The sequence below is a fragment of the Bos javanicus genome, chromosome 7 (assembly GCF_032452875.1).
Source record: "Bos javanicus breed banteng chromosome 7, ARS-OSU_banteng_1.0, whole genome shotgun sequence".
NCBI classification, from domain to species: domain Eukaryota; kingdom Metazoa; phylum Chordata; class Mammalia; order Artiodactyla; family Bovidae; genus Bos; species Bos javanicus.
The window spans coordinates 89,912,798-89,940,289 of NC_083874.1; the positions used below are offsets into that span (position 1 = coordinate 89,912,798).

At 38.1% G+C, this 27,492-nt stretch overlaps 1 protein-coding gene across 1 annotated transcript in view; it reads left to right on the plus strand.

The window, feature by feature from the left end:
* The window catches only part of ADGRV1 (adhesion G protein-coupled receptor V1), a 542,954-nt gene that overhangs the window by 221,173 nt on the left and 294,289 nt on the right, over nucleotides 1-27,492 (plus strand). Inside the window, exons 77-82 of the mRNA XM_061424381.1 lie at nucleotides 6,302-6,544; nucleotides 10,078-10,485; nucleotides 15,287-15,471; nucleotides 18,503-18,752; nucleotides 19,251-19,390; nucleotides 20,918-21,078. Coding sequence (XP_061280365.1) covers nucleotides 6,302-6,544; nucleotides 10,078-10,485; nucleotides 15,287-15,471; nucleotides 18,503-18,752; nucleotides 19,251-19,390; nucleotides 20,918-21,078 — 1,387 coding nt within the window. The remainder of the gene's footprint in view (nucleotides 1-6,301; nucleotides 6,545-10,077; nucleotides 10,486-15,286; nucleotides 15,472-18,502; nucleotides 18,753-19,250; nucleotides 19,391-20,917; nucleotides 21,079-27,492) is intronic.

Sequence of the window (27,492 nt, forward strand, 5' to 3'; positions counted from 1 at the left end):
TCTTTGTTAGGACCACAGATCCTAATGCTTGTCTGAAGCTGTTTCAAATGAGAATTGCTGGACAGTGGATTGAGATCCACTTTATGACGTGGCTTGTGAGATCAACATGTTTTTTTAAGTTCATGCTTTACAAGTTAATGTTTTCAGCTCCATGTGTTTTCCACAGAGTGATTTGTTCTTTAAATCTTGCAGTGCCGCTTCAACCTTAACCATTGCCCTGTCACCGTCAAACATTGAGCCGGTCTATAGGGGCACTGAAAAGATAGACCTGAAATTTAAAAAAAAAAAAAAAGATAGACCTGCCTTGTTAATATCTTGTTATATTTGTGAGGGCAAGCTGGAGGCTCTACTTCATAAGAAATGAGATAACAGGGACTTCCTCAGCAGTCTGGTTGTTAAGACTCTGCCTTCCCATGCAGGGTCCATGGGTTTGATCCCAGGTAAGGTCCCACATGCTAAGGAATGTGGCACAAATTGAAAAGAAATGAGATAACAAATTTGTGATCTTAGTGCATCTTTCCAGTTCATCTGTTCTATCGTATTTGAATGAACATAAAATTGCATCATCTTTCACCTTCTGTATGAAGTACTCTTTAACTTCTGACATGTTTTCATTTGCATGCATTTCACAGGTCCTAAAAATTTATTCCTATTTTTGGTACAATTTGTATTTTTTATAGAAATGATTGTCTTACCAGCATTTCTTATTAACTCCTTCCTACATACATGCACAGAGAATGTTTACCATTCACTAATAAATCAATATATACTTAATTAAAGGCATAACTTTATTGATATGCTAACATTACCCTATACATTAAAACTAATAAAATATTAATTATACACTATTACACTCACATTTTTCATTTTAACCATTAAAATTTTTCACCTTTAAGTACCATTATGTTATAGATTCAAATTCATCTACTTTTAATTGTTTACTAAATACTTTTATTTTTGCTTTTCTTATTGTTCAGTTGCCCAGTTGTGTCTGACTCTTTGCAACCCCATGGACTACAGCACACCAGGCCTCCCTGTCCCTCACCATCTTTCGGAGTTTGCCCAAGTCCATGTTCATTGCATTGGTGATGCCTGCCAGCCATCTCATCCTCTGATGCCCAATTCTTCTTCAATAGTCATATCATAGACACTGAAAGATCTACTAAGCTACCCTTGTGTCTCTTCATATTGCTTTAACATCTCTGGATACTTATTTGCTTTATAGCAATAACCTGTGTTTTAGAGCCATCTTGATTTTTTCTGCTCTAAGACATCCAAGGATTTGATTTCTTTCATCAGCGTTTCAGAGATCTGAGTCTTTGTTCTGGAGATAGGCATGAGAGTTGATGGTTGACACAGCTGTGGCTGTGAACCATCTTGGTAGTGATGGAGCTAGAAAACAAGTTTAAAATATTGGGTTCCCACTGACTTTTTATCCAAGAATTTCATTTTTAAAAATTTTGAAATTGAAATATACTTAATGTACAGTGATGTGTTAGTTTATATGTACATGTGGGCTTCCTTGATGGCTCAGGTGGTAAAGAATCCACATTCATTGCTAGAGAACTGGGTTCTATCCCTAGGTCAGGAAAATGCCCTAGAGAAGAGAATGGCAACCCACTCCAGTATTCCTGCCTGGAGAATTCCACAGACAGAGCCACCTGATGGGGTCACAAAGTGCTGGACATGAATAAACAACTAAACAATAACATACGTGTGTGTGTGTGTGTGTGTATTTGCCTTCATATTCTTTTCCATTTAGGTATTGCAAGGTAACAAGTATAATTCTCTGTGCCATACAGTAGGTCCTATATACCTGTTTTCTGTATAGTAGTGCATATGTACTAATCCCAAACTCCTAATTTATACAAATATTATATTTTGCTTTTCTGGAGTGGGAGTTTGATCAGTTGCTATGCTTTCTATTGCCCTGAAGAAAAGGAACTGAAATTTCAATATTCAAAACTTTTGGTCATGTTATTCTACTTGATAACGTTTAAGTCCTCCTCTCTGCGTTTGTCCAAATAGTCTTATGCCTTCCTTAAGCCCCACAACTCAACATTTCCTAACTCTCCCTTAAGGACAAATAAAAATATCACTTCCTCCAGTATGTCTCCCACATCTTCAGTTTTGTTGTTGTTCAGGTGCTCAGTTGTGTCTGACTCTTTGTGACCCCGTGGACTGCAGCACGCCAGGCTTCACCATCTCCTGGAATTTGCTCAAACTCATGTCCATTTAGTTGGTGATGCCGTACAACCATCTCTTCCTTTGTCGTCCCCTTCTCCTCCTGCCTTCAATCTTTCCCAGCTTCAGGGTCTTTTCCAATGAGTCAGTTCTTCACATTAGGTGGCCAAACTATTGGAGTTTCAGCTTCAGCATCAGTCCTTCCAATGAACATTCAGGATTTATTTCCTTTAGGATTGACTGGTTGGATCTCCTTGCTGTTCAGGAGACACTCAAGCATCTTCTCCAACACCACAGTTCGAAAGCATCAATTCTTTGGCACTCGGCCTTCTGTATGGTCCAATTCTCACTACCATATATGACTACGGGAAAAACCATAGCTTTGACTATATGGACCTTTGTCAGCAAAGTAATGTCTCTGTTTTTAAATATGCTGTCTAGGTTTGTCATAGTTTTTCTTCCAAGGAGCAAGTGTCTTTTAATTTCATTACTGCAGTCACTGTCTGTAGTGATTTTGGAGCCCAAGAAAATAAAGTCTGTCACTGTTTCCATTTTTTTTCCCCATCTATTTGCCATGAAGTAATGGGACCAGATGCCATGATCTTAGTTTTTTGAATGTTGAGTTTTAGGCCAGCTTTTTCACTCTCCTCTTTTACCACCATCAAGAGGCTCTTCAGTTCCTCTTTGCTTTCTGCCATGAGAGTGGTGTCATCTGAATACCAGAGGTTATTGATATTTGTCTTGGCAATCTTGATTTCAGCTTGTGCTTTATCTACCCTGGCATTTTACATGATGTACTCTGCATAAAAGTTAAATAAGCAGGGTGATAATATACAGCCTTGATGTACTCTTTTCCCAATTTGGAACCAGTCCATTGTTCCATGTCCGGTTCTAACTGTTGCTTCTTTACCTGAATACAGATTTCTCAGGAGGCAGATAAGGTGGTCTGGTATTCCCATCACTTGAAGGATTTTCCACAGTTTGTTGTGATGCACACAGTCAAAGGCTTTAGCATAGTCAGTGAAGCAGAAGTAGATGTTTTTCTGGATTTTCTTGCTGTCTCCATGATCCAGCAAATATTGTCAGTTTTAATCTGGTTCCTCTGCCTTTTCTAAATCCATCTTGTACATCTGGAAGCTCTCGGTTCACATACTGTTGAAGCCTACCTTGAGAGACTTTTGAGCATTACCTTGCTAGCATGTGAATTGAGTGCAATTGTGTGGTAGTTTGAACATTCCTTGGCATTGCCCTTCTTTGGGATTGGAATGAAACTGACCTTTTCCAGTCCTGTGTACTGCTGAGTTTTTAAATTTGCTGGCACTTTCACAGCATCATCTTTTAGGATTTGAAATAGCTCAGCTGGAATTCCTTCACCTCCAAGTAGCTTTATTCATAGTAATGCTTCCTAAGGCCCACTTGACTTCGCATTCCAGGATGTCTGGCTCTAGGTGGGTGATCACATCATTGTGGTTATCTTGGTCATTAAAATCTTTTTTGTATAGTTCTGTGTATTCTCGCTACCTCTTCTTAATATCTTCTGCTTCTGTTAGGTGCATACATAAGATGATAGAAGACCTGGGTTCAAATTTTGACTCTTGCACTAAATAGCTTGTGACATCAGACAAGTTGCTAAGGTTTCCTGAGCTTCTCAGACTTGGTGGAGTTAATAACAGGGCCGTTATATTAAACGAGATAATGAATGAGAGGTATTTCACATGGTTCTCAGCAAGGAGTTGGCTCTTCATAGGGTGGCTTGGTATTGCTGCTATTCAGAATGGATGGGAGTGGAGCCGAGTAGTAGCCACATCAACACTAGTAGTAGGTGACTGACAACACAATACAGTTAACACAATGCATGCTTTCATCTGTGGAGTCGCACCTCTGACTGACGGCGGTTTTTCCTAAGTTCAGCCTGTCTCCCGACGCTCAACATAATGTTTTTCTAGTCTTTAGTTCAGTTCAGTCACTCAGTCGTGTCCGTATCTCTAATTATCATTCCTATAGTCATTCAGTTTTTTTATTTTCAATTTATAAAGAACTTAAGTAACTTTCCCCAGGTTGATTACTCAGTAAAGATTAGAATTCATCTTTTGAATTCCAGTTCATGCACTCTTTCTCTGCTGGGTATCTTATGGTTCTGTCATATGGTCTATATTAGCAAAATGTATGAAGGTCATAGTTAATAAACTTAGGATGCATTTCTTAACCCACAAAGTCCATTTAAACTAAACAGATTGTTGAAACATTTGTTGCACATATTTCTTTAAGAACTATTTAAGTAAGATCTTGCTTATTTATTACTTTACTTGCTTCTGAGCAGGTCTGGGCCCACAAAAAAATTATTTTATACTAGTTGGGCAAAAGATCATCTTGGAATGCTGCTGACCTAACTAGGGAAGGAACTTGAGTTCTTGTGAGGTCTCCAGTCATATTTAGGTCCAGAGAGGTTCAGATAACCATCTGTGAGTTTTGCTTTCCCAGTATACTTCAGGCATAGTCTTTGAACAGAGTATTCTGTTGTTAGACTGAAAGATTCCTTTTGTCTCTTCTAATTATGTGTTGGCACCCATCTGTACATTTGTTCAATTTCTATGGTTCCCTACTTAGATTACAACATATTTTTTGACTCAGAGTAGTTATAAGTAATGTTTTAATCATCATCACAATGAGAAGAAATACTGTACTGAAGAAAAGGCAAGAGTTTGTTGAAATGTAATATTCTGAAGTTCTTAGTGAAATGAAATTATTGTGAACTCAAGCTCATTGGCCATTAGAGAATAATAGTTGTTGAATATAGTTACCTATACTTTTCAAGTGCTGCCATTTATTGTATACCAATTTAGTTGCCAAAAGCGGGGAAAACATATTTACCTTCATTTCAACATTTACTGAGAGTTAATCAGCAAAATAAAGAAAATCTATATCACATGAAAACTAAATATGTTTCTCCAGACAATAAAAAGAGATTCGGTTCATTTACTGTGCTACTAAGATATAAATCATTTTGAATAATACTGAAGAATTTGTTGTATTGTTTCATGACATAATGATTCTCATTAAAATGATCACAAAACAAACTATTACTAAGATCCTTGCTGATAGAAAAGAAGGATGCGTTATATCAAGTTAGACAGTGAAACACACAGTTGAAAATGTATCAGCTTAGCTTCTTGGAGTTATGCTAGGAAGCTAAAAATGATGCTAAGATTTCTTAATTATTATGTAAGAGAAAATAAGTAAAAACAGGTGATTAACAGTATGTTACAGAATTGAATGCAGGCTTTAGAAAATAAATTATCTGAGATTGTTGACACAGAACCGAGGGAAAACATGACCAAAGCATAAGCAACGGACTAAATTTAGATTTCTTGATACTGAATTTAGGGAAATTTTGAATAATGCCTGAGACCACTAAATTAACCCATCAATATTTGGCCAATTTATATAAAACCTTTAACAATGAAACCTTACAGAATTGAAGCTGCTTTCTCCCCTGTCCTGTTTTTTCAGCTCCACACCCTGCACTACCCTCAGGGCCACCCCTCCAGCTGAGATCACTACTGTCCTGGTGTCTTGTTTTCTTTTATGTCTTGTTTTCTTTTTTACCCTTCAGCGAAATGTGTATCCAGTAACAAGATGTAGTAAGCTTTATGTAATTAAAAACTTTCCATTTGTTGTAGCATGGCATGTATATCATTATCGAACTTGATTTCTTTTACTCATTGTCATGTTTTTGGATCCATCCACGTTGAAAAATATTGAAATAGTTCATTCTTTTTAACTACTGGATAGCATTTTCATTGTGTGAATTATACTTTGTGTATCCTTTTGTTTATTGAAGTTTATGCATAGATTATCTCCTGACATTGATTTTCTAGTAAGATGCTCTCCCAGAGAGAGTAAAGGTGTTGAAGAAAGACCGAAAAAAAAAAAAAAATCTCATGGTAATTTAACGTAAGAATTTAATTCTGTAATTATACAGACTGTATCTCTAAATGTGTATTTATTTCTGTAATAGTGTGTATGAATGATGCTATTTCTTAATGTCAGAATTATTTTAAAATAGAAATCTATTTGTAATTATCGTCCCCCCCCCTTTTTTTTTACTCATTGGCAGATACCTCAAAGTGAAATACATTTTTTTGTGGAACTGTATGAAGTAACAGCTGGAGCAGCTCTAAACAATAGTGCCAGATTTGCACAGATTAAATTATTACAGCGTGATAAACCTCCAAGTCTCGTGTACTTCTCTGTGGGTTCTCGACTGCCGGTGGCTCATAAGAAGTCCACTCTCATTAGCCTGCAGGTGGCCAGAGACTATGGGGCAGGACTAATGATGTCTGTTAACTTCAGTACCCAGGTAAGCAGGGAGCAGGTATTAACACACAGGAAGCTCTTCTTCTTTAACTATGGCATGTGTCATGAAGCAGAGAAGATTTGATATACTATTTTCTGATGATACCATCATAATTCACATTATGTTTATTACATTAAGCTTTATCTTTGACACAGTTCAATGTTTTTCACTTAGGTCATGTTCTAAAATGATAGTCTATTGTCTTTTTGTTTCTTTTGGAAAAGTTGATGATGCAATGCAAAATGTCTTACATACATTGTATAATCAGCTTTTCCAAAAGAAACAGACAAAAGACTGTCACTTTAAAACATGACCTAAGTGAAAAAAATCTGTAGAGATTTAAAATTTCTTCAGGATGTAACTGGGTAAGACCAGAAACAAAAAGTATGGGTCTTTGTTCTGATTTTTACCTGAACTAGTTGAAAATCTTCTTTAGGACTTCAAATACTAGCTGTGTGTTTCCTGTGATCTTTGTGTTTCTTCAAATCCACGGGTTCAGGAGACTGTCTCATAGCTACTTTTAACATCCTCTCTATTAGGTGACATCAAGTGAAAGGGAGGAAGTAGTATGTTTTAAACTTTATTTTAGGAGCAAAGCTCTAATATATTGAAACAAAGCTGTACGCCTGCTCCCTTTGAAGCATGGTTGTGGAGACTGGAGCTTGCCCGCCGTAGCCCTCTGTTTTTCCTCCCCTGGACTTGTATAACTCCCAAACCCCACAGTTTGAAAGCTGCCATTCTGGGCAATGCTGCCACTTCTTTTGTTTCCAGATTTCAAGCCTGGGGATACGTTAGGCCTCAGGGTTTCTAAGCTGTGGTTTTATGCCAAGTGCTGTTCAGCGTGTGCTTGCTTGTGTCACTGTTGCGTGGCTCTCACACACAGAACGTTCTGTGCATAAGAGACAGCATGTGTGCCACCAGCCTGCCGTAGCAATCCTGTGAGTCAGGGATTGGAGGTGAGGATGGTAGCTGCGGGTAGCGAGCTGTCCTGGAAGCTTGCCGGGAAGAAAAGTTGTCTTTGTAACAGAGTCTACAGCTTGGCAAGCCAGAAGATGCAACTCTCTCACATGAGACTCTAGAAATAAACTCCATTCTAAATAGCCCTGCGGTGGTATGAGCATGAAAAGAAGTATTTTGATTCATTGGGAGATTTTAGCATTTTTCCTTTTAAGCATTTAAGATGGTAAGAGAAATGAGAAAAAAATATGTGTTCTTTCTTCTCCCATGAAATATATATCATCATATGCTCTCTACTTTGTAGGGCAGAAGAGTGGAAGAAGTGATAAAAAAAAAAAGATTTGAGACCCATTTTAAACTAGTTCATATACTCAGTTGGAAGGGGAGTTGAAAATGCCAAAAGAAGAATCTGAATGCCAATATCTCTATCATACTCATTTATGTTCTTTCTAGATGATTCACAAATGATTCCTTGTAAAACGCATGCTGTCACTAGCGTCTAAGTCATAGCATTTTAATAAGACTATAAAAATCAACATAGAGGAGCCCTGTGGTGATGAAAATGTATCTTGACTATATCAACATTCATATCCTGGTTGTGATACAATTATGCAAGATGTTATTGATATCTATGAAGGACATTAGGGAAGGGTAGAAGAGACCACTCTTTTATATTTCTTGTAAGTGCATGTGAATCTGTAATTATGTCAAAATATAAGGTTTAATTTTAAAAATTAGAAAAAATTTACCTCTCTGGTCTGATTTTATTTACTTTCCTGTTGCTTCATTGCTCTTGCATTTTCTCTCTTTGAATGCTGGGGATATTGTTAGAAGAGAAAGTCATATAATTCAGTTTTCCAAGTAGCTAGTAAGTATGAGAAAATACTTATGAACCAAGTTGCTATTCTGTTACAATAATACTAATCTTGATTTTATGTTAAACAGATTTTAATAATGTAGTTAAAACAATAACTGTAGTATACATACAGTATACCAACCTTCAGTTAGGTCAGCATTCCCAGTATGTACATACTGCTGTTGCTGCTGCTGCTAAGTCGCTTCAGTCGTGTCCGACTCTGTGCGACCCCATAGACGGCAGCCCACCAGGCTCGCCCGTCTCTGGGATTCTCCAGGCAAGAACACTGGAGTGGGTTGCCATTTCCGTCTCCAATGCAGGAAAGTGAAAAGTGAAAATGAAGTCGCTCAGTCATGTCCAACTCTTAGTGACCCCATGGACTACAGCCTACCAGGCTCCTCCGTCCATGGGATTTTCCAGGCAAGAGTACTGGAGTGGGGTGCCATTGCCTTCTCCTCATTTACATACAACACTGAATTAATCAGAAACTCCTGCTGACTCTACCTTCTAAATACATTCCCAGTCTGAGCTCTTCTCACCCTCTCTACTCATACAACCAAAGCTACCATTATTTCCTTTTTCTGCAGGAACTAATATAAAAATCTCCTATCTCTTCTCCCTTCTTCAATCCTCTCCCCCTGCTGCAGCCTACCTGTCCACAAGAGCCAGAACGCTCCCGAAAATTAGAAATAAAGTGTGTCACTCTCCTGCTGGAATCCTCCAGTGACTTCCTAGCACACTTTGTATCAGGAATGTACACGATCTGACGCATACATCTTCAAATTGTTAGTTGGCTCACCACTGGGGAAGTTCTGTAAGGCAGTAATGGCATTTCTTCTGTAATTCTCTTTCTTGGTCTATTCTAAGGCATCTATCTTTCCTAACCTCATCACTGTATGATGTGTATTTATCTCTCTAATTTATCTTGGGAGATTAGAAAAATTATAAAATTCCATGTTTTATTTACAAAAAATTTTTAAAAACACAACATGGTTATATTTTAATACACAACTGAAAGACAAAACACCATAGTAAATTAACAGCAGTAAGATACAATGTTTCGGGACTTTCTTGGTGGACCAGTGGCTAAGTCTGAGCTCCGAATGCCGAGGGCCTGGGTTTGATCCCTGGTCAGGGAACTAGATTCTGCATGCCACGACTGAGAGTGCATGTTGCAGCTCAGGGTCTTGCGTGCCACAATGAAGATGGAAGATCCTGTGTACTGCAACTAAGACCTGGCACAGCCAAATAAAAAAATAAAATACCGTGTTTCATTTGCATTGCATGACAAATGATTAATGTTCTTAGTCATAAATGAGTTCTTAGAAACCAGTAGAAAAGACATCGACTGATCAAGGGAAATGGAAAAAGAAAGAAGAAAAGGAAATAACACAAGTGACTAGTAAGGATTAAAGCGTATGTGAAGGTGACTGAGCTGAACAATAAAAGGAAAAAAAAGCAACTTCTTTGTAATATCATAATTATCAAAGATTAAAAATCTGGCATTTGTGTAGTTTGAGGAAATAGAGTCACACTGACACTGGAGGACAAGATTGGTGAGGTCCCAGAGTGAGGGAACCTCTAGTATGGACTCAAAAACTGTAAATTTAAAGCAACACCTGTCTTAATACTAGTGTTGTGGCCCATCAGATTAAGAGAAAATTGGTTCTGGACGAGATCAGAGGTTTATAGTTTCACTTAAGTGATGTTGTCTAATTTCTAGGAGTTGAGGAGCGCCGAGACCATCGGTCGTACTCTCATATCTCCAGCTATTTCTGGGAAAGACTTTGTGAGAACTGAAGGCACATTGATCTTTGAGCCTGGCCAGAGAACTACTGTCCTGGATGTCATCCTCACGCCAGAGACAGGGTCTTTGAATCCATTTCCTAAACGCTTCCAGATTGTGCTTTTTGACCCGAGAGGGGGTGCCGGAGTTGATAAAGTGTACGGGACCGCGAACATCACTCTCGTCTCTGATGCGAACTCCCAGGCCTTTTGGGGGCTTGCGGATCAGCTGCAGCAGCCCCTGGACGGCGACATTCTCAACAGGGTGCTCCACAGCGTCAGCGTCAAAGTGGCCACGGAGAACACCGATGAACAGCTCAGCGCCGTGCTGTATTTGATAGACAAGGTAAGAAACCCTTGCGAGTGTTAGCAGTTTCATACTTTTTTAAAAAGACCAAAGCCACATAACGGTTATCATATCAGTTATAATGAATTTATATGGTAGAGTCAGATTGCTGAATCTCAGAGTGGAATTCACCATATCTGACCCTGTGCTTTTGCTTGGATGCGACTGGTGCTGGTTTGGAAGCTCAGAGAAGGATGAGTTCTCTACTGTAGCAGTAAGAGTAGACTGGTGTCTGAAAAGAGGCTCCGGAGGTCAGGAGTATCTTTCTGATACTTCTAGAAACTGCATGGACATCTTCTGAGAGAGTGTGCAGTTTTTCTAGGTCCATAAATGAGGACTAGGACTAGATTATATGGCTCTTCGAGTTGAAGTGCCATGAAGCTATTGCCCTTTGCTTGTTCCCTGCTCCTCCTGGGCACTGGAAAGAATTTACTGTAGGAAATGATGTTACTTAAATTTTCTAATGATGAAATAGTATAGTACAATTACAATTTGATTTAGGCTATGAAGAGGGAAAGAATGCACAGTAACTGTATTTTAGAAAAGATACATTAAGAAAGCTACATATTAATGGTTGAGAATCAACACTTATTTAACTAGAGCTGTCAGGTAGTACATCTTGATTTTTTTTTTATTTGAATCTGTCATGAATAATGAAACTGAATTATGAAAGAAGATCCTATGGAAAAAATGTAATTAACTTTTTTTGAGTAATCATTAATAAACAGTATAAGTTCTCATATATTAAAACAATTTATGTGAAATAGGTAACTTGGCAATTATTAGAGGCATGAAATATATTTGAAGTGTTCTAAACTATTATAAGTTCAAGTAAAAAAACATTATTTGTATTCTTAAAAAGAAAATGATTTTATTTCCACTGAAGTTGCCTTTGCTCTGATTATTTTCATATGTTATTGTTACTAAATTTTTGCAATGGTATGGCATATTGTTTTCTTGAAGCTATTTATATGTCAGTACTGAAATCTGATGATTCAAGTAACTGACATCATTCAATAATATTATACATTAAAATATATGTTATATCAAGAAAACTGAAAATTTCTACTAACAGAAAAGCCTTGAAAAAATAGAAATCTATAACTTGTTCAGTAGTGGGAAGACTCAATAACATAGAGACAATAGTTTTCTATAAATTAACTTATAAATGGAATATAAGTACTATCAAAATATCAGTAAACTATTTTGGATTTTTTTAAATTAATCAAAATGATGAGTTCACCTGGGAGAACATACATCAGAAATTTTATGAAAAAGATGAAAAATGATAAACCTTATTCTTCTCAATATGAAAATATGAAGTTACAGTGATTAAAACAGGATGAATTGGTGCTGTCACAGATATTCAGATTAGTAAAATAAAATGGAAAGTGAAGAAATAAATTCAATTACATATAAAATTTCATATACGATAAAAGTGACATTTCAGGTCAGTGGGTCAGTTCAGTTCAGTTCGGAGAAGGCAATGGCACCCCACTCCAGTACTCTTGCCTGGAAAATCCCACGGATGGAGGAGCCTGGTGGGCTGCAGTCCGTGGGGTCGCTCAGAGTCGGACACGACTGAGTGACTTCACTTTCACTTTTCACTTTCATGCATTGGAGAAGGAAATGGCAACCCACTCCAGTGTTCTTGCCTGGAGAATCCCAGGGACGGGGGAGCCTGGTGCACTGTCGTCTATGGGGTCGCACAGAGTCAGACACGACTGAAGCGACTTAGCAGTGTCAGTTCAGTTCAGTCGCTCAGTCGTGTCCGACTCTTTGTGACCCCATGGACTGCAGCACACCAGGCTTCCCTGCCAATCACCGACTCCCGGAGCTTACTCAAATACATGTCCATCACGTCAGTGATGCCATCCAACCGTCTCATCCTCTGTCGTCCCCTTCTCCTCCTGCCTTCAATCTTTCCCAGCATCAGGGTATTTTCAAATTAGTCAGTTCTTCGCATCAGGTTGTCAAAGTATTGGAGTTTCAGCTTCAACATCAGTCCTTCCAATGAATATTCAGGACTGATTTTCTTTAGGACGGACTGGTTGCATGTCCTTGCAGTCCAAGGGACTCTCAAGAGTCTCCTACAACACCATAGTTCAAAAGCATCAATTCTTTGGCACTCAGCTTTCTTTGTAGTCCAACTCTCACATCCATACATGACCACTGGAAAAACCATAGCTTTGACTAGACAGACCTTTGTTGGCAAAGTAATGTCTCTGCTTTTTAATATGCTGTCTAGATTGGTCATAGCTTTTCCAAGAAGCAAGCATCTTTTAATTTCATGGCTGCAAGCACTATCTGCAGTGATTTTGGAGCCCAAAAAATAAAGTCTGTCACTGTTTCCATTGCTTCCCCACCTGTTTGCCACGAAGTAGTGGGACCAGATGCCATGATCTTAGTTTTCTGAATGTTGAGTTTTAAGCCAGCTTTTTCACTCTCTTTTACTTTCATCAAGAGGCTCTTTAATTCTTCATTTTCTGCCATAAGGGTGGTGTCATCTGCATATCTGAGGTTATTGATATTTCTCCTGGCAATCTTGATTCCACTTTGTACTTCATACAGCCTGGCATTTCACATGATGTACTCTGAATAAAAGTTAAATAAGCAAGGTGACAATATACAGCTTTGACATACTCCTTTCCCTATTTGGAACCAGTCTGTTGTTCCATGTCCAGTTCTAAATGTTGCTTCTTGACCTGCATACAGATTTCTCAAGAGGCAGTAGTTATTATTCTGTAAATGGTGTTGATACATCTGATTTAACCATTTGAAAGTAAAATAATAGCTGTATCTCCATGTTAAATCCACTCCAAAATAAATCCCAGACAGGTCAGAGGTCTAACTGTAAAGCTGAAACCAGGAAAGTAGTAGCAGAAAACATGGATGAATCACTTTTAAGATAAAAGTTTATATTGGGGAAGTGGGGAAGTTCCTTCTAAATATAAAAATGCAGAAGTCATAAAGGAAATGATTGATAAACTTGACCACATAAAGTTTAAACAAAATTTCTCTTTGCATATACCACAAGAAAAATCAAAAGGCACCTCAATTATATTGTCAAACCTATAGTTTTTCCAGTAGTCATGTATTGAGGTGAGAGTTGGACCATAAAGAAGGCTGAGTGCCAAGGAATTGATACTTTTTAATTGTGGTGTTGGGGAAGACTCTTGAGAGTCCCGTGGACTGCATGGAGATCAAACTAGTGAATCCTAAAGGAAATCAAACCTGAATATTCATTAGAAGGACTGATGCTGAAGCTGAAACTCCAACACTCAGTGCTTTGGCCACCTGATGCAAAGAGCCAACTCATTGGAAGAGACCCTGATGCTGGGAAAGATTGAAGGCGGGAGGAGAAGGGAAAGACAGGGGACGAGATGGTTGGATGGCATCACTCAATGGACATGAGTTTGAGCAGTCTCCAGGAGATAGTGAAGGAAAGGGAAACCTGGCATACTGCAGTCCATGGGGTCACAAAGAGTTGGACATGTCTGAGCATCTCAACAACAGCAATGTATATAGTCAATTATATCCCAATAAAACTGGAGGGAAAAACTAAAAAAAAGAGAGAGTGCCTAATAGGTGTGGGGAATATTTGTACAAATACCTGTATAATGAGTATTTAAGCATTACTTATAATAACAAGAATTGGGAAAACCAGCCATTAAAAGGGGCCTGCCATAGGAGAAGGCAATGGCAACCCACTCCAGTACTCTTGCCTGGAAAATCCCATGGACGGAGGAGCCTGGAAGGCTGCAGTCCATGAGGTCGCTAAGAATCGGACATGATTGAGTGACTTCACTTTCACTTTTCACTTTCATGCTTTGGAGAAGGAAATGGCAACCCACTCCAGTGTTCTTGCCTGGAGAATCCCAGGGACGGGGCAGCCTGGTGGGCTGCCGTCTATGGGGTTGCACAGAGTCAGACACGACTGAAGCCACTTAGCAGCCATATCCATAAAATGTAACATGTTTTCACAATTTAGACATATAACAATTAGACTATGACAATAATGAAACAAGCATTGAAAATATAAGGTTGAAATTTTAACAGTAAAATATGTGGTGCCAATTAACTTTGAATTTCAGATGAACAATGTATTTTTTAGTATAAGTGTATTACTGATAAAAACAAATATTTTTATTTACAAGCACTATTTGGAACATACTTATATCAGGCAATTATTGGCTGATTATTTGAAATTCAAATGGAATCACCTATGCTCTATCTGGCATACATTCATATGTCCCATATGTATTTCATATGTACTCAGATTCAGAAGTATAGGATAGGATTTCCAAGTACTGATAGAACTTTGTTCTGTTGGGTCTCATACTTTAAGTGAAATTGTTTCATGTTTGTAAGTTTTATTATCTCCCAGATTCGCACTTCTTTGAACCAGAATCTGCTTTATGCTATATATGTCTTTCATAAGGCCATACGAATTGGGATAAATGTAAAAGTGAGTTTAATTTTAACTCGTGATATTTATTATTGCAGTTAGAATTAAAGTGACCGATGCAACCCTTTGGAGCTTTATCTAGATATTATATACAAAATATTCTTGTGACTATGCCTTCTCTTTATAAAATGATTATGCTTTTTAAAGTTCAAATGTATTTGACATTTCAATGCCAAATATAATTTTGACACTAACTTGTCTTAAATTCTTTATAGGTTCATGTTTATTTTTGTTAATGTTAGTAACGGTTAATAAAGAACACATTATACCTTATGTATCATTTAAGCAGTTGATTTTTTAAAATACAGTTTCATACTTGGGATTTTTTTCCAGATAACTGTTGAAGGAAAAAACCAAGCATTAAGCATTGAAAGCCGAAATCTTTTCTATGAGATCCTTTGTGCTCTCGTTAACCCGAAGCGCAAGGACACTAGAGGATTCAGTCACTTTACTGAAGTGACGGAGAATTTTGCCTTTTCTCTACTGACTGATGTTACCTGTGGCTCTCCTGGTGAAAAGTAAGTATCTTTTAATATAATACCATACCTTATATGTATTCCTTTACAGGTTACAAAGTAATAAGAATGCAAATTGACATTTAGATGATGTAACTAAGGCTTATACAATCAATGAATTGTACCTGATGGGCAAATTAAGTTAATTATTTGAAGAAAACATAGAAACTACATCCGGAAAAAATTAATTTATACTGTCAGTAATATATTCTTGTTTTGAAGGGTCTTTAAAAAATAAAACGTCTTGTTATTTACTCTTTCTTATATAATGAGTAGAAGATACATTCTGAATAGAAAAAAAAAAGGATGATTCCAACTTTTTGAGTATTTTAGGCCATTTTTAAAATTGTGGTAACATAAACACAGACAGATTTTACCATTTAAACTATTTTTCTGTACTTCCTGGTAGTTCAGATGGTAAAGAATCTGTCTACAATGCAGGCAGACCTGGGTTCAGTTCCTGGGCGGGAGAGATCCCCTGGAGAAGGAATGGCAACTCATTCTAGTTTTCCTGTGTAGAGAATCCCATGGACAGAGGAGCCTGGCAGGCTAAAATCCATAGGGTTACAGAGAATTGGACACGACTGAGCGGCTAACACTTTCACACTATTTTTAGGTGTACAATTCAGTGACACTTAGTATATTCACAGTCGTTAGGTAACCAGCCCCAGTATGCATATCCAGAACTATCATCTTCTCAAATTAAAAATCTCTACCCATTAATAACTTTCCATTCCTCCTTCCCCCTGTCCTGGTAACCTCTATTCTACTTTTCAGTCTCTATTCAATTTGCTTATCCTAGCCATCTCATAAGTGGAATCATGTAATATTTGTCCTTTGTGTTTGGTGTACTTTGCTTAGCATAATGTTTCTTCAGGTTTTATCCATGCTCTAGCATGTGTCAGAAATTCACTTTTTTTTTTTTAATTGTTTTTATTGCTGTTATAGTTGATTTACAATGTTGTGTTTCTGCTGTAAAGCAAAGTGATTCAATTATACATATGTATATATTCTTTTCATGTTCCTTTCTCTTGTGGCTTATTACGGATGTTGAATATAGTCCCCGTGCTATACAGTAGGAGCTTGTTGTTTACACATTCTGTGCGAGAATGGTTGCATCTGCTGACCCCAAACCCCGTCCCATCCCTCCCCTGACCTTCGGCAACCACTGGTCTGTTCTCTGTCTTGAGTCTGTTCTGTGGACGGGTTCGTTTGTGTCATTTCAATTCCACATGTAAGTGATATTATGTAGTATTCGTCTTTCTAGTTCTGATTTGCTTCACTTAAGTTTGATGATGTCTGAGTCCGTCCATGTTGCTGCAAATGACGTAATTTCACTCTGTTTTATGGCCGTGTAGTATTCCATGGTATGTATGCACTTCATCTTCTCTATCCGTTCGTTTATTGATGGTCATTTAAGTTGTTTCCATGTCTTGGCTATTGTGAATAATGCTATCATGAACGTAAAGGTTCATGTATCTTTTTAAATTATAGTTTTTTCTAGACATATGCTCCGGAGTGGGATTGTTGGATCATATGGCAACTGTGTTTTTAGCCTTTTGAGAAACCTCCTTAATATTTTCCATAGCGGTTGCACCAACTTACATTTCCACCAGCCGTGGTTCGCTGGTCTCAGTCCGTTTGCACATGGCCGTGGGTGGAGAGGTCAGTAGTGGCAGCTTTAAGCTCCGAGTCACCAGTGAAGATGTGGATGCAGAGGTGAAGAGACGAGTTTTATAAGCTGTTGTGGGTGGCCTGTGTGGATTGAGATGTTTTAATATGCATCCTGGACGCAGAGGTCTGCAGTCTGAATGAATGGCTGGACTAAAGCTAAATATTCAAAAGCACCAATTCAAATATGGTAAAGAATTTTTAAAAATCTTTAAAAAAATTTTTTTTAATGTAATGTATAGCTAGAGGAAAAAGTTAGCCTTTCCCTTTTCCTTTTTTTTCTCGAATCTTCTATTTAAAATTCTCAACTCCATTTCCCAATTTAGCCTTGATGAGGTATTTGTATCCATGATGCAATTATATATACTCAGCATCACTTATGGGCCATCTCACTTACTTTTATCCTACTCTTCTCCATATTTTTTCAGACAGGTTTCACTTAAGATTTATCTTTGTGTCTTTTCATTATTTGCAGACATGATGCATCCACAGAAAAACATCTATCAGATTTTTTGGAGGACTGGTTACAAAATACAGACTCACAGAACTTCTAGCCTCCCCTAGGCAAGGATTTTTATTTAGTAAGGATGGGATGTAATGTAGAAATTTGTTTGTTTGTTTTTTGGCTAGGCCACTCAGCTTACAGGATCTTAGTTTCCTGACTAGGAATTGAACCCATTTGCCCTGCATTGGGAGCTCAGAGTCTTAACCGCTGGACCACCAGGGAAGTCCCTAGAAATCTGTATTTTTTAAAGCAAGCTTCAAGGTGATTTCAACACACATTGAGGTTTAAAAAGAAGTTTCACTGATCACAGGGTCTAGTGCCTTGGGGTTGTTGTAAACAGAATTATTAAATGGATAAAGATCCTGTTCAGGGCCATTTCTTTTATCAGACACATGGTTAAATTAGAAATGCTCTGATGGCTCAGAAAAGGGTGAGGTGAACTTGATGAGAATTTGGCTGTAGATATATAAGCTTTGTGATACTCTTGATTATAAAGCAGAGAGCTTCAGTTGAATGGTGCATCCTTTCTCACCCTGTCGCACCCATGCTGATGTGACTAACACAGCAATAGACATTTTATAGCACAGATTCTGATGCCTGTGAAACAACTTTCAGAAACCCATGTTTTAGGTTAGAGGGGGGTTCAGGCAAGAGGATACAGCAAGTTCTGTGCGAAAAATCCTAGCAATTCACCGTAAAAGAACTGAAAGCACATTCTCTTTACTGCTTCTGGGTAGGCAGTGTCATGGTTGTACATAAAGAACAGAGATCCAGTGTAATGGATTTTTAACAAATGTGAGTGGATATACATATGCAAATACATGCCATTTTAGCAGAACCTTCGCTTTTCTGTCATAGAGGCAAAACCATCCTTGACAGCTGCCCGTATTTGTCCATACTGGCTCTTCACTGGTACCCTCAGCAGATCAATGGGCACAAGTTTGAAGGAAAAGAAGGTGATTATATTCGATTTCCAGAGAGGTTATTGGATGTTCTGGATGCAGAAATAATGGCCGGGAGAAGCACGTGTGAATTAGTCCAGTTTACAGAATATAGCAGCCAGCAGTGGTTTATGACTGGAAACAATTTCCATGCCCTGAAAAATAAGGTAATCTATCATTTAAAGAATTACGTAGTTGGAATCTGCTTTTTCCTTTGCAAACATGCTCCTTAGGATACATGTACTTGATTCGACTTATGGTAAGTGCTACATATGGTAAGCTAATGATGAAATATGTCCCATCTTTATGAGCTCTTTGTAGAATGTTTAGGCTCAAAAATAGTTGCAGATATTTCTTTCATGTTTTATTGAATGAAATGAGGAGTAGGTGAAAAAAAAAAAACATAGCTTTCACTAAAGCTATATCCCACTCCTGATGAAGACTTAAAATGAAAATGAATATTGTCACTTGGAGACTGGTCAGTAGCTTTAGTGAGGTAGGTCTGCGGTGGGAAACCAACCAGATGCCCTGTATTCATAATGAAGCTAGCAATTAATAGTGTCAAAAGTGATGAGGAAAATGAAGCAAATTTCAGAATGGGAGATCCAGTCTTGACATTTAATTGGAAGATGTCATTACATTTCCGGCTCTTTCTGGCATTACAGGTATTATCTTTGAGTGTGAAAGGTCAGAGTTCACAACCCCTGACCAACAGCAATGAGATTCTCTATAGGATTTATGCTGCCGAGCCTAGAATTGTTCCTAAGACTCCTCTGTGTCTCCTTTGGAATCCAGCTGCTGCGAGGTACTTGTTAATAATTCTTTAAAATCAGAATTTGTTCCTTCTTCATTCTGGTACCATTAAGCCCAGTTTTTTGTACTGAATGTAGATGGTCTGGAGTGAGATTTTTAGACTGGAGAATCACCTCTACACTAAGTGAGCCAAAGCAGCATAGAAAGTGATCCTAGCCTTGCGCAGGTGGCAAACGGAGCCAAAAACTTAAACGTGTGTATAACACATTACTTAACTCCTTTATTATTACAACTTCCGTGGGACTTAGCATGAGTTCTGCTCAATTCAGATAACCTTCCTGTGATTACAGGTTAATTTATTGAGCGTGAAGGAAATTCTTTTGACCCCTTCCCTCTGGACTTGTGGTTCTGGATCTGATGCTCTATGTCTGGAGGGATCAGCACGGATTCATAATTCTAATCCATATATGACTTGGAGCACATTTGGGGGTTAAAGCAGGCACAAGAAGAGGAAGAAGACAGTGACTCTTCCTTTGACTCTCCTTGGCCTTATGTTTCTGAGCAGTTCTCTCTCTGGGATCTCAGCCGAGGTTGTAACGTCAGGCATGGCTGGCCTAGAGAGTTTGGAGTTCAAATCAGTCACTAGATTCTGTTACTTTCAGCCACACAAACTAAAATTCTGAAAAGGTTCCACAGCTTAGTTGGGTAACCAACTGTCCTTTTCAAACACCAAAGTTCTGGCTAGTTTCTGGAAAAATAATTTTTCTTTGAAATTCCTAATATCTCAGCAAAGACTTTAAACCTAATACACAGATACTCTACAATCCTCAATGTATAATTACTAATGAATGTTTCAAGCTTGAATCCGCTGTTGGGATTAAGAAGTTTCATGTCCTTAGAAAAATAAGGGGATCAAGAGGAACTAGAAGTGACTACTCTTGAGCAGAGTAGTCCCTGAATAGTCACTGAGGGATGCTCAGAAGTTGTGGCATGTGACACTGTATTTGCTATAATCGTGACAAACTTTTGGTGCTTAAGAAGGAAACTTATAGAAGGAAACACCTGAAAGAGGCCTAGAAAACATGTATGTAATATAACTGGCTCAAAATCCAAATAGGTGGGGAAGGAAGTACTTAGACAAGCAAGTAATTTATGTGGTTCAAAATACAGAAGTTGTGTAAATGGGGAGGGGTGAGCACTGCAGATTTTTGGCTGTGTTGACCTTTTGGTACTCTTGAATGCTAGGGAAGAGTTCTTCCTGTTGAATACCTTGGGTTTGTTTGCTTCAGATGAGGTGGGGGCTAGTACTGCTGGTTTGAGAGGGCCAGCTTCTTCTATATTGGCAATGCTTTTGCAGGATTGGTTAATATTTAGGCTGCTGTTGAAGGTGTCTGTGGGATCTGCGGTTTCATGTCTTGGACAAGGTGTTCCTTTCAGTGTTTCTTTTTAAACATGTGGTCCGCTTCCATCTTGAGTAAAGAACACTTAGGATCAATAAATTATTTTTCCTTCAAAAGCTATCTCCACGCCTTAAGTATTGATGAAAGAGGAGTGGTGACGATTGTGTATTTTGCCCTAGCTGGTTGTCCAACAGTCAGTTTTGCAAAGTGGTTGAGGACACTTCAGACTACGTGGAATGTGCCTGTTCATACATGTCTGTGTACGCGGTCTACGCCCAGACTGACAACTTGTCTTCATACAATGAAGCTTTTTTCTCTTCTGGATTTATATGTATTTCAGGTGAGTTATAATATTTTTGAGCAAATAATTTAAAAATATTGATGAGAATAAAAGTTTTCCCAGGGTCCTTATATAGATGCAAATGTACTGTAATTCATCAACACTATGAGAAAATAAACTTTCTCATGGTCTTTTTTTTGGTTTTTGTTGTTAATTTTCTTTTTTTGGCTGCATTGTGTATTGTGTGGGATCTTAGTTCTCTGACCAGCGATTGAACCTGTGCCCTCTGCGTTGGAAGCATATAGTCTTAACCACTAGGCCAGGAAAGTCCCCTCTCATATCCTATTCATTAATTCATACAGCCATTATTTATGGAGGACCAACTTTGTACTGGGGATAAGCAAGAGCAAGATATAGCTCCAACTCATCAGCAGTGTATATACAGTACAATGTGAGATAGAAGTTAGATAGTAAAAAAGAGTTAAAGTTGGTAGTGTTGATTTAGGAGGCAGATTCTGCAATAGATAACGGGATTGCATGAGATAATATAAATAAAGCATTTTGTATTTTCATTAAAAAATAAACCTACCCCATGGATTGATTTGTATTTTTCGGTCTAGATGCTTTAAGTATATTCAACCACTATGTTAAAAGATAAATTTTCTTTCACCTTCTACATCTAGGTCCCATTTCTGGCAAGAATAGGAACTTGAGTAGGGTTAATGTCTGTCAAACGATTTACCTATAAGTAAACTTTGAACAGCTATAGAATTATTCTCATTTGCTGTTTTTACTTTATGATTGGGAGTCTGAGAATTCCTTACACTATATTTCTGTCCCCACCCTTACCAAATCTGTGTCCTGAGTCAGCTTTTACAGCCCTACAGCTGCTTTTATGAACAATATGCTACACAGAGAAGTGGGTGTAGGGTGACTGTGCCTGTATTCAAATCCTGGTCCTGCCATTGGCTAGTTGTGAGACCTGGGGCAAAACCTCAGTCTCCCCGCCCCAAATACATGATTTTAAATTGTGTTAGCAGGCTGGTAGATATACTAGCTCAGACAGTCTGCTTTAATGATGTTTGGTATGTAAATGTGATTATCATTGAATGCTTAGTGTGCAAACTATCCCCTAATAAACTTTATTGATTCGGAAAATTTTGTGGAGGTAGAAGCATGTAATTAATTATTCTTCTTTGTCCTGGTTGTTAAAATCTTTCCACTGGAATTTAATATTCTTCATCCTAGTTCAAATATTTCCCCTGTAGTTTCACTTTATAAAGTTATACATTTTCCTTAATGTGTCTTAATTCTAAACCTTAGATTCAATAGCAGATGTTAATAATTTATTATTCTTAATAACATCTTCCATAAGAATGATGGTTCTTGCTTAATAGATTCTTCTAGCTTCCAAAATCAGATGGCAACACCCTATTTTATTTTGATGCAATCTATTTAGAGAAATTTCATAGACTGATGAAATAGAACCAAAAGGCACAATGCTGAAATAAAATCTAGATAATCATCTCAAACAGAGAGACCTAATTCTGAGTGCTAATATGACCCACAAAAATCCCTTGCTTGTTCTACTCAACATCAAAGCAAAGAATTTTACAAACTAAAGAGAGAATGTTATCTTGATTTTTTTAGAAGACTAGCAGGACTTTAAGATATTTTCTGAGAGAACTGTTAATAAATATATATGTTTGCAACTCACTCTTAAAAAGGCTAAATGGATTTGCTCATGTATTTGAAAACCAACATCCAGATATTAGTCTCTACCTTATTATTTCTGACTTGGAGTCACATTTGAAATCATCAGTGTTCTCCCCCTCTGTTCATGACGTTTTGTAACGTGGATTGCATGATTGGTGGTTCATGAGGAGCTTCTGGCTTTGTGCTCCGTTTCAGTTTCTGGGGAGGCTGATATTGCGCTCCTCAGAGGGCCCCCAGAAACAAGGCAAGAGATTTTTCCATATTTTACATGCACATGCTCTCATTTAAGTCAGGACACACCAAATATCCCTTTGAATTTGGGAGCACTCTAACTCTTTTCTTGAAATGTGGCAACATGCAGTCAAATAGGAATTAAACCATTGTTTAACAAAAAAAAAAAAATTAAGATAGGTCACAGTGTATCTATTCTAATTCTGGTTTACAGTTCTGGTTACTCTACTAGAGCAGAGCAGTTGAAATGATCCAAGTATGTGTAATGGGGATATAAGCCAAGAAGTTGAGTAATCCTCAATTTGGAAAGGTGAAAGATTAGGATATATATCTGTGACTTTTAAAACTGTAAACCAGTTTATCAAATTGCAAGGAATTAAACTGAAGTTATCCATTGAAACTAAAAACTATAGAGAAAAGTAAATGACTGTGCACATAAGTGTAACGTTATGGGACTCACCTATAACTTCAGGTGACAATGCCATAATCTTATAGTTACTAAGGAACCTAAGCGTGCTTCTTACTATTTGGAGAATAATGTCAAGGAAACCTGCTCTGCTTCCCATCACTGTTGACGTTGGCCTGTCAAAGGTAGACATCGGATTAAAATCATCCTGATTTGATTCTGGGTACAATTCGTATGGCCTCATGGGCTTAATGAGACCCCTACATTCCAAAATCCACTTCGTCATTAATACCAGTATGTGAACTCATTCATGTTTGATGTACTTGTAGGAGAGTCTGCTATTTTGAAGTGCTTTTAAACTGAGATTAGACTGCAGATCTCACATTTGTTTCATTTTTTTTTCTTTTTGTTCTCTGTGGTGGAGAAATCCTTTAACACATTAGTCAAACTAAAACTATCCCTTTTAAATAACTAATAGTTTTATTTACTCTATAGATTACTAAGTATATAAATCCCAACACATTGTCATTTTTTAAAGTAGATAACAGGAAATAATTGTCTGTAAATCGCTAAATACCTAGGTATACAGGATAAGTAAATCAGCACCCGGGAGAAATATCAATAACCTCGGATATGCAGATGACACCACCCTTATGACAGAAAGTGAAGAGGAACTAAAAAGCCCCTTGATGAAAGTGAAAGAGGAGAGTGAAAAAGTTGGCTTAAAGCTCAACATTCAGAAAACGAAGATCATGGCATCCGGTCCCGTCATTTCATGGGAAATAGAAGGGGAAACAGTGGAAACAGTGTCAGGCTTTATTTTGGGGGGCTCCAAAATCACTGCAGATGGTGACTGCAGCCATGAAATTAAAAGACACTTACTCCTTGGAAGGAAAGTTATGACCAACCTAGATAGCATATTCAAAAGCAGAGACATTACTTTGCCAACAAAGTTTCGTCTGGTTAAAGCTATGGTTTTTCCTGTGGTCATGTATGGATGTGAGAGTTGGACTGTGAAGAAGGCTGAGCGCCAAAGAATTGATGCTTTTGAACTGTGGTGTTGGAGAAGACTCTTGAGAGTCCCTTGGACTGCAAGGAAATCCAACCAGTCCATTCTGAAGGAGGTCAGCCCTGGGGTTTCTTTGGAGGGAATGATGCTGAAGCTGAAACTCCAGTACTTTGGCTGCCTCATGCGAAGAGTTGACTCATTGGAAAAGACTCTGATGCTGGGAGGGATTGGGGGCAGGAGGAGAAGGGGACGACAGAGGATGAGATGGCTGGATGGCATCACTGACTCGATGGACGTGAGTCTGGGTGAACTCCGGGAGCTGGTGATGGACAGGGAGGCCTGGCATGCTGCAGTTCATGGGGTCGCGAAGAGTTGGACATGACTGAGCGACTGAACTGAACTGAACTGAAATCAGCACAATCCAGAGTTCTTTGAAGCATGCTTATTATTTTGTTCAGGTTTATTAAACTGTAAGGGCTTCCAGGGTAGCTCAGACAGTAAAGTATCTGCTGCAATGTGGGAGAACTGGGTTTGACCCCAGGTTGGGAAGATGCCCTGGAGAAAGGAATGGCAACCCACTCCTGTATTCTTGCTTGTAGAATCACATGGACAGAGGAGCCTGGCAGGCTACAGTCCATGGGATTGTAAAGAGTCAGACACAGCTGAGCTACTAACACTTTCATTATACTGTAAGAATATTCTAGTTGTGCCTTTTATATTTTATAAGCTGATATTTTGATAGTTTTTCTAGAAAAAAAAAACTTTATTAGATGCCACCCATTCTTTTCAAATTATTTTTGAAGGTGAGATATTTTCTAAATTTCTGTGTGACATTCGCCCCAAAATATTAAGTTCATATTCACAGTAATCATTGTCCTAAGTTAGCCATTTTCATTATGGGGAGAGTATATCAAAAGTTTCATTCTATCAAATAGGTAGTTATTCACAAGAAGAATAGAGAAAGATGTGTAAGAGTTTAAAAAAAATTAAGTAGTTTGAAGGGGTAACTGCAGGTGATAGAGAAGTCAGAGAGCTTCGTCTAACTCTGACATGGCAGAAAAATGTAGAATTTATCTTGCTAGGTACGCGTAGCTGCGTTGTGTAGCATGACCCACACTGCACATAACCGAAGACAAGTCAAATATACCAAATAAGCAGATTTAGTTCCAGGATTGATTAGTTCAGCACCTCAGTGGCATCCTCAGGGGCCCAGCCTCTCCTCATGTCTCTGTTTTGCTCTCCTCAAAGGTTTTCCTTTTACTTTCTCCACCTCGCCTCTGCATGGTCTTGAGCTGGCTGTGGCAGCTCTGAACTTCCCACAGCTATGTCTGGGCTTGCCAAGAGAAAAGCGCTTATTTGGATCCTGTTTTAAGAGCCATGAAAACTGTGCTGAAAACCACCCAGAGTGTTTCCCCTCACATCTCTGACCAGAACTGTGTTATGTGACCTTTTATAGACAGTCCCTTTACAGTCTGACACACCGTCTCCAGTCAGTGTTTCTCCGATGATGGAAGTGTTGTGCCCTCTTCAGGGTGGTGGCTACTGACCACATCTGGTTATCGAGCCCTTGAAATGTGACTAGAACAGTTGGGACCTGAATGTTTCATTCTATTAATTCTAATTAGTTAAAATCTACGTGGCCCTGTGTGGCTATTCTAGTGAACTTCACATGTTACCCGAAGGCTGGTCTCCTGGTAACCTCTCCCCCTGGAGTAAATCCTTCCTTCTAATACACAGAACTTGTGTCCTGTCAAATGTTGCATATGGACTTTTGTTCAACCTAGTAGACTTTTCCGGATTGACAGTTTTGTTTTCCTATCCTTAGCTTAGTAGCTGTAATCCAGGGGCATTGTGTGGAAGGGAGGGTTGAAGGAATTTGGGAATTAGTAGAGATGAGCAACAGAAATGTTAAAAAGGTGATAGTTACAGCCAGCATTAGGTGGAGGAATAGAAAAATCCTAAGGTAACAGGTGAGTATCTGATTTAATAATTTAGCGGTCATTTGGTTTTTCTTATGTTTATCTATAGAGGTGGCGTTGGTGATAAAGAACCCGCTTGCCAGTGCAGGAGACATGGGTTTGATCCCTGAGTCAGAAAGATCCCCTGGAGGCGGGCATGGCAGCCCACTCTGGCATTCTTGCCTGAAGAATCCCCTGGACACAGGAGCCTGGTTCTTTCTTTTCACAAAGAATCAGACACAACTGAAGTGACTGAGCACACACGCATAGAGGAGACAGAGATACATAAGAAAACAATATAAAATTTATAAATATTTTAAAGCAATTTTCATGGGGAAAATGTAATGTTTGACTTCTGGAGTATAAGCTTTAGTTATTTTGAAAGTATATCTCATTCTTAAGGGATACCAAACAAGAGTTGTTTGCTAGATATGTATGTTCATATATAAGCATTGCACGTATTTATGCACATACGGACATTCAAATATTATATAGACAGATAACAAGAGCTTTGGTCCTCTTTGGTACTAACAAAAGAATCTAGCTGTTCTTTAGAGTTTTTCTTATCTAAATCAAAGATTATCAATGTTACTATTTTGTTAAGGGTAATTTATCTTCCCTCTTACTGTCTAATCATATAGAAAAGTCATTTGTGTTAGTAAACTGATAAATTTTTTTTCCACTGAAGTCTGTAACCTACATAGTACTAGGGAAAAAAAGTAAATGAAGATTATTCAATTAGTTACATGTTTGTTTTTCTGCCTAGTTGCCAAGGAATCAATCTCTAAGAAACTATTTAGAGATTACTTTGAGGTAATACCTGGAATTGTTATGCTTTATTTTTTAGAATTCCTTTTAGAATTATAATTTTTGTACTATGTAATTTATATATTAAGGAAATTTAAACCAAAAAATAATTGTTAGTTTAAAAAAATCTGGCTTGTATACTTAAATTTTGTATGCTAAATATAGCTCTTCAATATCAGATGAGAAAATAAAAGGTAAATACTTAGTCTTTAGGAACTCGGTAACCAAAGTATTTAATTCTTTACATCTAAGGTATTCAGTAACTCTCCCAGGGTCAGCTGAGGCCAGGCTGCTTGAGGCTTTTTTCGCTGCGTCCTTTTTTCCTAAATAAAACAAGCGCTTAGATA